At 49.6% G+C, this 15,331-nt stretch overlaps 1 protein-coding gene across 1 annotated transcript in view; it reads right to left on the reverse strand.

Moving 5' to 3' along the window:
* The window catches only part of xrcc6 (X-ray repair complementing defective repair in Chinese hamster cells 6), a 57,521-nt gene extending 44,961 nt beyond the window's left edge, over positions 1-12,560 (reverse strand). Inside the window, exons 1-4 of the mRNA XM_059640569.1 lie at positions 12,437-12,560; positions 11,101-11,198; positions 4,871-4,980; positions 3,434-3,572 (exon numbers count right to left, since the gene is read on the reverse strand). Coding sequence (XP_059496552.1) covers positions 3,434-3,572; positions 4,871-4,980; positions 11,101-11,170 — 319 coding nt within the window. The 5' untranslated portion in view covers positions 11,171-11,198; positions 12,437-12,560. The remainder of the gene's footprint in view (positions 1-3,433; positions 3,573-4,870; positions 4,981-11,100; positions 11,199-12,436) is intronic.
* Between the last annotated feature and the right edge of the window lie 2,771 nt (positions 12,561-15,331).

Consider the following 15,331-nt stretch of genomic DNA (forward strand, 5'->3'; position numbering starts at 1 on the left):
CAGTGCTGAGGCACCTTGCTGCCTCAAACCTTAGATAATACCAAGGTGGAATTACAGCACATGGTGCTGATTAGAGCAAGTTATAATCAAGTCTGGACAAATTGTGTGCATTGTCTTTAGAACCATGCGCACAGATGTTCTTCAAACGAATGCACATGCAGAGTGGGCTGCAGATGCAGGTGTCAGCTAACACTGCCGTAAAACTACGGCAATAAGAGGGACTGACTCACTTCAGCCACCATTAGCTATCAGTCCTTCTCTTTAAACTGCGTCTCATTGAAGTCGACACAAAGAACATCAAAACACAATGCAATCATGCTGACATTACCTGCCTTGAAATTTGTTGCTATTTGTCAGTTCACGTTACACCCTGTACAGTAATATATGAAGAAACAGACATTCGAGTTTGACTCTACCCAAAAAACTAACTCGAGGCATTCCTTACAAGATTATAAACAATGTGCATTTGGGGCACAGCTGGGTCCAATAACTGAGCGGACCCCCATTTAACTTGGGCAGAAAGGACTCACACAGTGGTCTTGGCAGCCCCAAGTTTTACTGCGGCCCTCAGCGTGTAGTCTTGGACCTTGGGATGTGCCAGTCTGTAACACCCCTTGCTCTGGAAGACCAACAAGTTTCAGGCAGACCAAAGAGCATCTTTTACCGAGTTCATGGTCCTCCAGGCACAACAGTCTAAATATAAATATTTTTGTTCACTGAGCCCAGGGCAGTTTCAGTGGTGCCTGTCTCAGCAAATTAACTCTCTTTCTTCACTTCTCCTCATGTGGTGCCGGGGCCCCACACATCAAAGCAAAGTATTGCAAAGAGGTTCTTCTGGAGAAGTCATATTGGACTCAAAACATTAACTCTGTTTCTCTCTTCACAGATACTGAACTCCTCCAGCATTCACTGTGCTTGTTTCAGATTTCCAGCACCCTTTGTATTCTGCTTTTATCCAGTGAGGAAAGGTGGGTGAATGTGATAGGGGGAATGAAAAAGCAACAGCGGCAGTAGTGACATTTATATATCACCCTTCACCATTTCAGACATCCCCAAATGTTAACCAGTCAATGAAATGCCCCACTGTTCTGCCCAATTGTTATTTCTCAGCCACTAACAAACAGCCTGGTCATTACAAAAACCGAAAGAACTGCGCATGTTGGGAATCAGAAACTAAAACTGAAATAACAGTAAAAGCTCAGCAGGTCTGGCAGCATCTGTGAAGAGAAACTGGAGTTAATGTTTCAGGTCCAGTGACCCTTCCTCAGAATTGATAGTAGCTGGGAAAATGTTGGTTTTTATGCAGAAGACAGGGTGGTTGGACGGACTACGGATAAATGACAGGTGGAGATAGAACCCCCCCCCCCCACCCAATTTTTTGTCAGGACAAGGTCAAAAATCACATGACACCAAGTTATCATCCAACAGGTTTATTTGAAGAGATAATGGGAACTGCAGATGCTGGAGATTCCAAGATAATAAAATGTGAGGCTGGATGAACACAGCAGGCCAAGCAGCATCTCAGGAGCACAAAAGCTGACGTTTCGGGCCTAGACCCTTCATCAGAGAGGGGGATGGGGGGAGGGAACTGGAATAAATAGGGAGAGAGGGGGAGGCGGACCGAAGATGGAGAGTAAAGAAGATAGGTGGAGAGGGTGTAGGTGGGGAGGTAGGGAGGGGATAGGTCAGTCCAGGGAAGACGGACAGGTCAAGGAGGTGGGATGAGGTTAGTAGGTAGCTGGGGGTGCGGCTTGGGGTGGGAGGAAGGGATGGGTGAGAGGAAGAACCGGTTAGGGAGGCAGAGACAGGTTGGACTGGTTTTGGGATGCAGTGGGTGGGGGGGGAAGAGCTGGGCTGGTTGTGTGGTGCAGTGGGGGGAGGGGATGAACTGGGCTGGTTGAGGGATGCAGTGGGGGAAGGGGAGATTTTGAAACTGGTGAAGTCCACATTGATACCATATGGCTGCAGGGTTCCCAGGCGGAATATGAGTTGCTGTTCCTGCAACCTTCGGGTGGCATCATTGTGGCAGTGCAGGAGGCCCATGATGGACATGTCATCAAGAGAATGGGAGGGGGAGTGGAAATGGTTTGCGACTGGGAGGTGCAGTTGTTTGTTGCGAACTGAGCGGAGGTGTTCTGCAAAGCGGTCCCCAAGCCTCCGCTTGGTTTCCCCAATGTAGAGAAAGCCGCACCGGGTACAGTGGATGCAGTATACCACATTGGCAGATGTGCAGGTGAACCTCTGCTTAATGTGGAATGTCATCTTGGGGCCTGGGATGGGGGTGAGGGAGGAGGTGTGGGGACAAGTGTAGCATTTCCTGCGGTTGCAGGGGAAGGTGCCGGGTGTGGTGGGGTTGGAGGGCAGTGTGGAGCGAACAAGGGAGTCACGGAGAGAGTGGTCTCTCCGGAAAGCAGACAGGGGTGGGGATGGAAAAATGTCTTGGGTGGTGGGGTCGGATTGTAAATGGCGGAAGTGTCGGAGGATAATGCGTTGTATCCGGAGGTTGGTAGGGTGGTGTGTGAGAACGAGGGGGATCCTCTTGGGGCGGTTGTGGCGGGGGCGGGGTGTGAGGGATGTGTCGCGGGAAATGCGGGAGACGCGGTCAAGGGCGTTCTCAATCACCGTGGGGGGGAAGTTGCGGTCCTTAAAGAACTTGGACATCTGGGATGTGCGGGAGTGGAATGTCTTATCGTGGGAGCAGATGCGGCGGAGGCGGAGGAATTGGGAATAGGGGATGGAATTTTTGCAGGAGGGTGGGTGGGAGGAGGTGTATTCTAGGTAGCTGTGGGAGTCGGTGGGCTTGAAATGGACATCAGTTACAAGCTGGTTTATTTGAAGACACAGCTTTCGAAATCTCACTCCTTCTTTAGGTGTTAAAGGTGACATCAGGCACAGAATTTATAAGCAAAAGCTCAAAGGGTCACAGGGCTGATGTAAATGTATCAAACAAACCTAAGATGGCTGTTAAATCTTTAGTCAGTTAGAAAGGAGATGCAGGTTTCAAGTGATTAATATACAAATCCCAGAGTTACTTTCAAGTCACTGCCCAACTTTGGAAATAAAATCAGTCTGACTCCAAGTTAAAACACAGACTAGATTCTAAATAAAGCCTCACACCTAAAATGCACTGTCTGACCTGAGATGTCACCTCTGGTGCGCTGATAAAACCTTTAGTTCTCTTAGGGCAGTGATTACCCATTGTCATCATCATGTTGGTGTTCACTGCTAAATTTTCTATGTTACAATTTGCATGGAGCAAGACTCCAAGAGTGCAGGCAGGAGATACTCCATAGCAGGTTTAAACAGACAGGACTGAACAGCTCTGAGGTAGGGTCACTGGACCTGAAATGTTAACTCTGATCTTCTTCTTCACAGATGCTGCCAGACCTGCTGAGCTTCTCTTGCAACTTCGGTTTTAGGTGCTGAACATTACCTGGTGTGTCCAAGTCATGGAGAACGTAAACATGCTTGAAGTCTACAGAGTTCTTGTGCTTCTGAGTCCCAAAGAACACGACAGCCAACAGATCACGCTCACTGCTGATAATCTTACTGGTGTACACCCTGTGAACACACTGTAAGCACAGAGTCACATCGGTCAGCAGCAGAACTAGATTTGGTTCTTGGTGGAATAAGAGAACATCTGGACATCTAGCTTAAAGCAATTCAAAAGCACTCCAGAGTTACCACCTTAAACATTCACTCCCTCCACCATCGATGTACAGTGATGGCAGTGTGTACCATCTGCAACATATACTGCAACAACTTGGACATAGGTTTAAGAGGGGAAAGATTTAAAAGGGACCTAATGGACAACTTTTTCACACAGTGAATGATGCAAGTATGGCTTGAGCTGCCAGAAGAGGTGGTGAAGGCTGGTACAATTACAACATTTAAGAGACATTTGGATGGGTACAAGAATAGGACTGGTTTAGAGGGCCATGGGCCAAATGGGACTAGACTAATTTAGGATACCTGGTCAGTATGGACCAAAGGGTCTGTTTCCATGTTCTTCAGCTCTATATCTCACTGTGGCTCCTTAGACAGCATCTTGCAAACCCCTGATCTCTACCTCTCAAAGGACAGTGACAGTAGATACATGGGAACACCAGCCCTGTAAGTTCCCCTCCAAACCACTCACCATCCTGACTTGCAAGTATATTACTGTTCGTTCAAAACGCTGGAATTTCCTCCCTAACAGCACTGCGGATGTCCCTGTGCCACAGGGATCACAGTTCTCCACCAACTTCTCAAGGGCAATTAAGGATGGGTAATAATACCAGTGCCATCAATGAAATTCCACAATAAACAAGTTTCACTCTGGCAGCTTTCCTGTGCCATTGCTCATGCTGGGTCGGACAGCATGCAGTTTTGTAAGGGCAGAAAGGCTGCACAGGGGATTATTTTACTTCTAAAATGAAACCTTCTCTTCTCAAGACTTGACTATTGTCAAGGTCCTCTGCTCTACAAGAGGGTGACTAATTATCTCTCCTGAAATCTGAAGCCACTTTCAAATCCCAGGTCTCTTCCAAGGTCATGATGAAAAGTGCCGCTTTTCTTGCCCTGATTTTAAAGTTGTTTTACTTCAGGAATCAAGTGTGACAGATGTCAGCTGAGCACCGCCAGGGAACCTGCAGGTGGTGCATGTGTCTGTTACTCTTGTCTTTCTGGATGGGAATGGTTGTGGGTCAGGCGAAGGACCCTCAGTGAGTTGCTGCACTGTATCTCGTAACCCGAGAGACCACGGTGGGATTTGAACGCAATCTCTGGGTCACTGGGCCTGCATTGTGACCACAACACTATCAGAGCTGCATAGCTGTGTCCACAGTGGACATACCAATAGTTATCTCTTACCTTATCAGTCTTCTCTTACCTGCATAGTCATGTCAAATGCTGAGGTGTCATCATTGTTCGTTTCAAACATGGCTTCTGAGGCATCGATGAGAAAAATTAAGCTGTCCCTTCCAGCATACCTGATATCCTCTGAAAGAACAGATGGAAAAGTGAGGAAGGTGATTGTGTGAGTAACCACATCATTCCTGCTCTGACCCATCCAGGAATTCCCTGCCCTGTGAAGCAGCTCAGGCTACCTTGTTGAATGTTTTTAAGGCAAAGATAGATTTTTGAACAGTAAAGGAACTAAGGGTAATGGCGAGCATCAGGTAAGTGGAGCTGAGTGCACAAAAAGATTAGTCATGATCTTATCGAATGGCAGGGCAGGCTTAAGGGACCAGATGGCCTAATCCTGCTCCTAGTTCTTATTATTTCTGTTTGGAAGAACAGTGACTCTGCAAAATCCCAATGCATTTGATACACCTTTCCCCTTTGTAAATAAATGTCTGTAACTGTGGTCTAACAGCCTTAAATAGGCTGACTTGGAGAAATACAGGCATCGGCTTCTTCAAAACTAAAGCAAAATGCTGCAGGCATTGGAAATCTGCAATGAAGGCAGAAAATGCTGGAAGCACAGGAAGACACACACCAGATGTGCAGGGGGAGGAGAGGGAGTGAGAAAGAGTTCATGACTCAGGGCAAGGGCCGTCTTCACAGCTTCTGGAGGCTGTGGCTAAGACACACAGCAGGAACATTTCTGTCGTTGCATCTACAATGACACAACTTTTGTAAAAACAAAACTAAAAAAAGGCTTGGATTATTGTGAACTGTGAAGAGGATAGCGTTAAAACGTCAAGAAAGGAGGGAAGGAGGGAGTGGTGTAGTGGTAATGTCACTGGGCAGTATCCTCTGAGGACAAGGCCAGGCAGTGAAATTTGAACTGAATAATGATCGTGAATTAAAAGATAAGACAATGGCAGCCATGCCACCTTTGTTAACTGTCACTAAAAACCATGTAGTTCACTAATCCCCTTTCGAATGGGAGATCTACTGGTGTGGCTCCGACACGGCCTCTAAAATGATCAAGGGGCAATTAGGGATGGGCTATAAATGCAGGCCTCACCAAAGATGCCCATATCCCATCAGAGACTAAAACAAATTCATAGACAGGTCGATGGAATGAGCAGTCACATAGCAGGTGACACTCATGCAGAGACACGTGAAGTGATGCGTTTGGAGGGAAAAATAAGTCAGACATTAAGCTGAAGGGTGTAATTCTGAAGGGGGGGACAGGAGCAGCGGGACTTGGGCGTACATACGCACAAATCACTGACGTTGGCAGGACAGGTTGGAAAAGGCATATGTGATCCTGAGTTTTACAAATAGGGATATTTAGTAAAAAGAAGCAGGTTACAGTGAAACTTTGTAAAACATCGGTTAGCCCTCGGCTGGAGTCTGTTGTCTGATTCTGGTTACTGGTTTATAGGAAGTTTTTTAAAATTCATTCACAGTATGAAATGTATCACTGGCTGGCCCAGAATTTAGTGCCCATCCCTAATTGCCCAGAGGGCAGTTAAGAGCCAACCACATTGCTGAGCGCCTGGATTCACACGGAGGCAGACCAGCTAAGGATGGCAGTTTCCTTCCTTAGAGGACATTAGTGAGTTAGATGGGTTTTTCCGACAATCAGCAATGGATTCACAGTCATCATTAGACTCTTAATTCCAGATTATTTTTAAACATTGCATTCAAATTCCATCATCTGTCATGGTAGGATTTGAACCTGGGTCCCCAGAACATTAGAGATAACAAGGTGTAGAGCTGAATGAACCCAGCAGACTAAGCAGCATCAGAGGAGCAGGAAAGCTGACGATTGGGGTCTGGACCCATTTTCGGAAATGGCCTGCTGTGTTCATCCAGCTCTACACCTTATTATCTCAGAATCTCCAGCATCGGCAGTTCCCACTATTCCCAGAGCATTATCTGGGTCTCTGGATTAAAAGTCCAGCAATAATACCACTAGGCCATCTCCTTCTCCTTAGGGAGAGTGCTGACAAGATTCATGAGAATGGTTTCAGGGATGAGGAACTTCACTTCCATGGATAGAGTACAGGAGCCGTGACTGTTCCTACAGCGAGTTGAGAAGAGATTCAATAGAGGTGTCCAAAATCGCAAGGATCTGGATGGAGTAGATAGTAACCACTCCTTTTGGGGATACGGTAGAGAACCAGAGGACACCATCCTGAGGCAAATGATAAAAGAAGCAACAGGTAGGTGAAGAAACCTTTTATATGTAGTGAGTGTTTATGGTGTGAAGTGCACTTCCTGAGAGTGTGATGGATACAGGTTCAACTGTGTCTCCCAAAAGGGCAACTATCTGAAGAGAAAAATAAAGCTGGGCTTCAGGAAAAAGATGTAAAGTGGAAATAAAACAATTGCTCTTGCAAAGAGTGATCATGGAAATAATAGGCCAAATAGCCTCCTGTGCCATAACCACGCTGTGATAAGATCCTATAGTATCTTGCGGCATCTTTCACACATTCAGGATGTTCCTGTGGGCTCTACAGCCAATGAAGAATATTTGAAATGTAGTCACTGTTGTAATGTAGGAAGCACTGTGGTCAATTCGCACATAGCAAATGCCCACATGCAGCGACGGGCTAATGACCAGATAATCCACTCTAGTGACGCTGATAGAGGGGTAAATATCGACTAGGACACCAGAGAGAAGTCCCTCGCTCTTCTTGAAAACAGTGCTACAGGATCCTTTAGAAGACAGACATGGAATCAGTTTAGCATTTCTGGCACCTTGGACAGTGCAGCACTCCTTCAGTACTGTAATGGAGTGTCAGCCCCAATTAGGTGCTCAAATCCTGGATTGGTACTCAAACCCACAAGATCTCATGGCACCAAGGACAAGCATACCGCCCCAAGGATAAGAGATCTGTGACCCAGTGATGGGTGTCTGGATTAGGAACAGCAGGTTCAAGTCCTGCCTTGGGACCTGACAGCCACAACAGGTATGTCATGATGCGGCCAAACAGACCGACTGACAATCTGCAAATTCTGCTGGTACATCAATGGCAGGCAGTAAGAGCAGGAGCACTTTCTGCTCGGTTAGTACCATGTGGTAGCTGCAGTGTAACAGGTTCCATCCCCACCCCCAACTTTAAAAGACTTTACGTGCAGGTTCTTTCCATGAACAATAGACTTGGTGGGGGGAGCTTGTGCATGCAACCCAGAAAGCTAGAACACAGGGGCAGCAGGGAATCCGGAAGGGTAATGGAATGTTGGCCCTTATTTCAAGGGGGTTGGTGTATTAGAGTAGAGAAGTCTTCCTGCAACTATACAACTTCTGATGAGACCATACCTGGAGTATTATTAACAGTTTTGATCCTGTTATTTAAGGAAAGATAGTATTTCTTTGAAGGCAGTTCAAAGAAGGTTCATTAGGCTGATCCCTAGAAAGGAGAGATGGTCTTATGAGCAAAGGTTAAACAGGTTGTGAATCAGATATGACTCTTAAGGGTTTTTGACAGGGTAAATGCTGAGTGGATGATCCCCCTCACAGGAGAGCCCAGGACCAGACAGCATAGATGCAGAATAAAGGGGCACCAATTTAAGACTGAGAAGAGGAGGAATTTCTTCTCTCGAGGGGTGAGTGTCTTTGGAACTCCCTGCCACAGACAGCTGTGGGGGCAGAGTCCGTGAGTATATTTAAACCCGAGATAAGTTGATAGAGAGCGAGGGGAGGGGAGAGAGAGAGAGAGGGAGGGAGCAAGAGAAAGAGAGAGATCAAGGGAGATAGACAGAAGATTGCTGAACAGCTGGGGAATCAAAGATTATGGGGAAAAGGTGAGAAAGTAAACTTGAAGAATGTTGGATCAGCCATAATCCTATTGAATGGTGGAACAGGGTCGAGGGGCTGAATGGCCAAATCCTGTTCCTATTTCTTATGACTGCACATACACTAACAGCAACACAGGAAAGACAATCCTTCCTCAACAAAGACAGAAACAGCTGTACTTCAATTCTGAAGGGTCACTGGACCCGACACGTAGACTCTGCTTTCTCTCCACTGATGCTGCCAGACCGGCTGAGTTTTTCCAGTTATTCCTGTTTTTGTTTCAGATTTCCAGCATTTGCAGTTTTTTAGTTTCAATCATTCCCCAATACTGGCTTTGCTATGTACTTAGTCCTGCCATAGCGTGGGAGCTGATGGTCATTAAACATCTTGAAGGACAAGTCACGGCAAGTCCTTAGCTGCACTGGGGGTGAGTAGTGTTCAAAAAAAAATTCCCTAAAATGTAAGTAGTGATTTCTTCAGTGTTAATAATAAACACTAGAAGGGTCAAGTATGGCAGGAATTTGGAGCACAGCCTGGGTGAACTGGGGTACTGCTGGAATTCGGTGGAATCAGTCAGTGTCTATGTATTTAATTAAGGGGAGTAGCCAATACTGATATACTGGTATCTACATACCCAGAGGCAACTCTTTGCCATTCAACATTTCTTTTCAATATCGTCCATTTTTTCAAAATTCAATAAAACAATGAATAAGTTGTGTGTTCTACTAAAACGGTTTAATCTGCTCCATTGCACAAGCTGAGTTTCTTTCAAACAGAAAGCTACTTTGAATTTACTCCCGTCTCAATGGGTAGAGTCTTAACTACGCCGAAAGGATCAGCCCTTGGTCCTCAACTATTACTCTCGATGTTAATGACTTGGAGGAGGAGGTTGATATTACATAATTGGATTGAATTAAATAATCTTTATTGTCACATGTACTTAAATGAATACAGTGAAAAGTTTACAAGTCGCCACTTATGGGAGAAGGCATGTTCTGGTGAGGACATTAGAATCTACAAGGGGACAAAGATAGGCTGAATAAGTGGACAAAACATTACAGACTGAAGTTCAATTTAATAAAGTGTGAGGTCTTGCATTTTGATTGTAAGAATCAAAAGACAGACTACTACTTAAATGGAGAGATTCTCCAAAATAGTGCAGTGCAGAAGGTCCTGGGTGTTCTCGTGCGTTAAACACAAATAGTTAGCATGCAGGTGAAGCAAGTAATTAAGAAGGCAAAGGGAATTACGGCCTTTATTGGTAGGGGGGTTTAAGGAGTTTTAAAAATGGGAACGTCTCATTATGCGTGTACATGGTATTGGTGAGGCTGTAACTGCAGTACTTCGCACAGTTCTGGTCCCGTATTTTAAAAGGTCATACTGGTGTTGGAGGCAGTTCATAAGAGACGCACTGGGCTGATTTCTGGACTGAAGGGATTGATTTATTGAGAACAGCAGTGGTTAGCACTGCTGCCTCACAGGGACCTGGGTTCGGTTCCAGTCTCGAGCGACTGTCTGTGCGGACTTTGCACATTCTCCCCGTGTCTGTGCAGGTTTGCTCCGGTTTCCTCCCACAGTCCAAAGATGTGCAGGTTTAGGTGGATTGGCCATGGGAAACGCAAGGATAGGGTAGGAGGTGTAGATCTGGGTAGGGTGCTCTTTCAAGGGTCGTTGTGGACTTGATGGGTGGAATGGCCTGCTTCAACATGGTAGGGATTTTATAATTCTAAGTTCTAAGTATAGTGGGGGGCGCTGGTGAAGCCTGGAGCACGACTGTAGAGGCAGGGAAGGAAAAGTTGGAGTCTCTTTAAGTTATTTTTCTTTATTTTTCAATTTTGTTTTAAGTTAATGAGAATGGTGCCAATTCATGGTTACAGTATAGACTTTTCACTGTATTTATATTAAAAATATATGGTGAAAAAGATTTAAATCAATTCAAGTTAGGCCTGTATCCATTAGAATTTAGAAAAATAAGAGGTGACCTTATTGAAGCATACAGATCTCGAGGGGGCATAACAAGGCAGATATTAAGATGTTTCCATTAGTAGGAGAGATTCAAACTAATGCATATAGCTAGAGAATAAGGAGACAATAATTTAGAACTGAAATACAAAGGAATTTCTTCTCCTAGAGGACAGTGATATCTATACTCCAGAGAGTTGTGGAGGCTACACCACTCTAAGAATTGAAACAAAGTAAGTAGGTTTTTAAAATATTATGGAATTGAGAGTTATGAGGAGCTGGATCAAAAGAAGAGTTGATATCTCTGGCACACTCAGACATGATCTTATAGAAGGGTAGGTTTCGGGGCTGAATGGCCTACTTTAGGCCCTGTTTCTTATTTGAGACGCAATATGTGTAGAATGTGTTGCCCTTAAAGGGTTTTTTTTAAGGTACAGAGATTTTATTTACATTCTCTGTACCTTCATTATCTTCAGCCTCTTCTGGATCCTCCTCATGTTCATTCTGAAAGTGTGCGTGCCAATCGGCCATATCTGCGGCGTAGGAAATGCTTCCTTTCCTGTCAGTTAGAAGCAAAGGAGACAACGTTAACAAAAGAGATGCTGTGGAGATTACAGTATTGACGAGAGGGAGACAAAGTGGCTTAATAGACGGAATGGTACCTCAGCAAAATAACTCAGTCACCTTGGACATGGCCCATTTTAAACAGAACATTTCTATTTGGTGAACACAGCAGGCCAGGCAGCATCAGAGGAGCAGGAAGGCTTCTTCAGGAATGGGGGAACCAGACCAGAAACGTCAGCCTTCCTGCTCCTCTGATGCTGCTTGGCCTGCTGTGTTCCTCCAGCTCTACACCTTGTTATCTCAGATTCTCCAGCATCGACAGCCTCTCCTATCTCTGAAACACTTCTATTTGTTTCACACTTTCAAGGGGTCCCCTCTCCGGCAAGGACACAAGGAAGGAGTAAATGTAAGCCATTCGGCCCTTTGACCATGTTTCACCATTCAATGAAAGAATGGCAGATCTTCCACATAAACTCAAGGTTTCCGTACTGCCCTCATTTCCTTCGGTAGCCAAAACTCTGACGTTTGTTTTGAATGTATTCAATCAGAGAGCACTCACTGCCCTGTGGAGTTGAGAATTGGAAAGGCCGATGGGTCACTGCTGCTGCTAGCCCTTCTATAACTGATAGGCTTTTGTTCTCAATGGAAACAATATGGGAAAGCAGGACTCAGGTGGAGATCAGTCATCAGCGAGACAAATGGAGGGGCCAAAAGGTTTTCTCCTTTGTCCCTTTATAACATACAATGCGCGCAACCTATGGTTTTTTTATATATTAAAAGTTAAAATTGACTTCTGAGAATGGTGCTGCCCCTTTAAGAGCGGTCGTGCTGCCCCTTTAAGGGTTGAGTCGTTTCTGATTGACAGGGGGAGCGTGAGGACGCGACCAATCGGGCGCTGGATACGTGAATGTGGGGCCAATCCGCATGGGATCTCAGCATTACGGCCTTTCACGCTAACCAATGGGAAGGCGCAGTTCAGGACACATCGGCCTATCAGCAGCAGGGCGCCCAATTCAATGATTGCGATTCACGGCGGCAAAAGCCAATGACAAAAGGAGGTGGGGCTATTTGTGTCCAATCAGAAGTGTGCCCCAGCCTGAGGCCCCGGAAGCTTCTAAGATGTGACACCAAGGGAAAGGAGCGGTGCTGGGAAGAATCAGAGAGAGGGAGAGGGAGAGGGAGAGTAAAAGTAAACAGAAGGAGGAACAGGATGTAAATCAAACTGCGCCTCACGCCTTTCCACAGGGAGGCCGAGTCCACGGATGAGTCTCCGTCGGTTCCAACCCGATCACATCCCACTTCTCGCGATAGGTACAAAGGCTGCGCAGGCGCAGCAGGAGAGGACGGAGAACTCATTCACAAAATAGACCCGAACACACCGCCTTCCCAGCATGCCCCCATCCCAGACACGCCCCCCGCCAAACCGGGAACCCCGCCCCCACCAACTCTGTCCTTTACACCACTCCGCCCTGACAATACCCACCCACCAACACACACCCCCCACCCACCAACACACACCCCCCACCCACCAACACACACCCCCCACCCACCAACACACACCCCCCAACACACATCCCCACCCCCCAACACACACCCCCCACCCACCAACACACACCCCCCACCCACCAACACACACCCCCCACCCACCAACACACACCCCCCAACACACATCCCCACCCCCCAACACACACCCCCCACCCACCAACACACACCCCCCACCCACCAACACACACCCCCCAACACACATCCCCACCCCCCAACACACACCCCCCACCCACCAACACACACCCCCCACCCACCAACACACACCCCCCAACACACATCCCCACCCCCCAACACACACCCCCCACCCACCAACACACACCCCCCAACACACACCCCCCACCCACCAACACACACCCCCCACCCCCCAACACACACCCCCCAACACACACCCCCCACCCACCAACACACACCCCCCACCCCCAACACACACCCCCCAACACACATCCCCACCCCCCAACACACACCCCCCACCCACCAACACACACCCCCCAACACACATCCCCACCCCCCAACACACACCCCCCACCCACCAACACACACCCCCCAACACACACCCCCCACCCACCAACACACACCCCCCACCCCCCAACACACACCCCCCAACACACATCCCCACCCCCCAACACACACCCCCCACCCCCCAACACACACCCCCCACCCACCAACACACACTCCCCACCCCCCAACACACACCCACCAACACACACCCCCCACCCCCCAACACACACCCCCCAACACACATCCCCACCCCCCAACACACACCCCCCACCCACCAACACACACCCCCCCCACCCAACACCCACCCACCAACACACACCCCCCCCACCCAACACCCACCCACCAACACACACCCCCCACCAACAGACACCCCCCACCCCCCAACACACACCCCCCACCCCCCAACACACACCCCCCAACACACACCCCCCACCCACCAACACACACCCCCCACCCCCCAACACACCCCCCCAACACACACCCCCCCCACCCAACACACCCCCCCCCACCCAACACACACCCACCAACACACACCCCCCACCAACACACACCCCCCACCCCCCAACACACACCCCCCACCCCCCAACACACACCCCCCAACACACACCCCCCACCCCCCAACACACAACCCCCAACACACACCCCCTACCCACCAACACACACCCCCCACCCCCAACACACACCCCCCACCCCCCAACACACACCCCCCCACCAACACACACCCCCCAACACACACCCCCCCAACACACCCCCCCAACACACACTCACCCACACACACCCCCCCACCCCCCCAACACACACCCACCCAACACACACCCACACACCCCCCCAACACACACCCACCCACTCCCCAACACACACCCCCCCACCCACCTCCCCAACACACACCCCACGAACACACACCCCCCACCCCCCAACACACACCCACCAACACACCCCCCCACCACCCAACACACACCCCCCCCACCCACCCCCCAACACACATCCACCAACACACACCCACCAACACACACCCTCCCACCCCCAACACACACCCCCCCACCCCCCAACACAAAACCCCCCACCCCCCAACACACACCCCCCCACCCCCCAACACACAACCCCCAACACACACCCACCCACCCCCCCAACACACACCCCCCCACCCCCCCAACACACACCCCACCCACCCACACACACCCCACTCACCCCACACACACCCCCACTCACCCCCAACAAACACCCCCCACCCATCCCCCAACACACATCCCCCACACACACCCACACACCCACCCCCCCAACACACACCCACAGAGCCCCCAACACACACCCACCCACACACACCCCCCCACCACCCCAACACACACCCACCCAACACACAACACACACCCACCCACCCCCCCAACACACCCCCCAACATACACCCACCCAACACACACCCCCCCACCCACACCCCAACACACCCCCCCCCACCCACCCCTCAACACACACCACCCCAACACACACCCACCCACCCCCCCAACACACACCCACACACACCCCCAACACACACCCACCCACTCCCCAACACACCCCCCCACCCCCCCAACACACACCCCCCCACCCACCCAACACCCCCCCACCCCCCAACACACACCCACCTACCCCCAACACACAGCCCCGCACCCACCCCCAACACACACCCACCCACCCACCCAACACACCCACCCAACACACACCCCCCCACCCACCCCCCAACACACACCCCCCCACCCACCCCCCAACACACACACCCCCAACACACACCCACGCACCCCCCCAACACACACCCACCCACTCCCCAACACACACCCCCCCACCCCCCCAACACACACCCCCCCACCCACCCAACACCCCCCCACCCCCAACACACAACACCCAACATACACCCTCCCAACACACACCCCCCCACCCACCCACCCACCCCCCCACCACCCCACCCACCCACCCACCCACCCCCCCACCACCCCACCCACCCAACACACACCCCCCACCCACCCCCCCAACACACACCCACCCACTCCCCCAACACCCCCCACCCCCCAACACACCCCCCCACCCACCCCCCAACACACACCCACCCCCCCA

The sequence above is a fragment of the Stegostoma tigrinum genome, chromosome 38, assembly GCF_030684315.1.
Source record: "Stegostoma tigrinum isolate sSteTig4 chromosome 38, sSteTig4.hap1, whole genome shotgun sequence".
NCBI classification, from domain to species: Eukaryota; Metazoa; Chordata; class Chondrichthyes; order Orectolobiformes; family Stegostomatidae; genus Stegostoma; species Stegostoma tigrinum.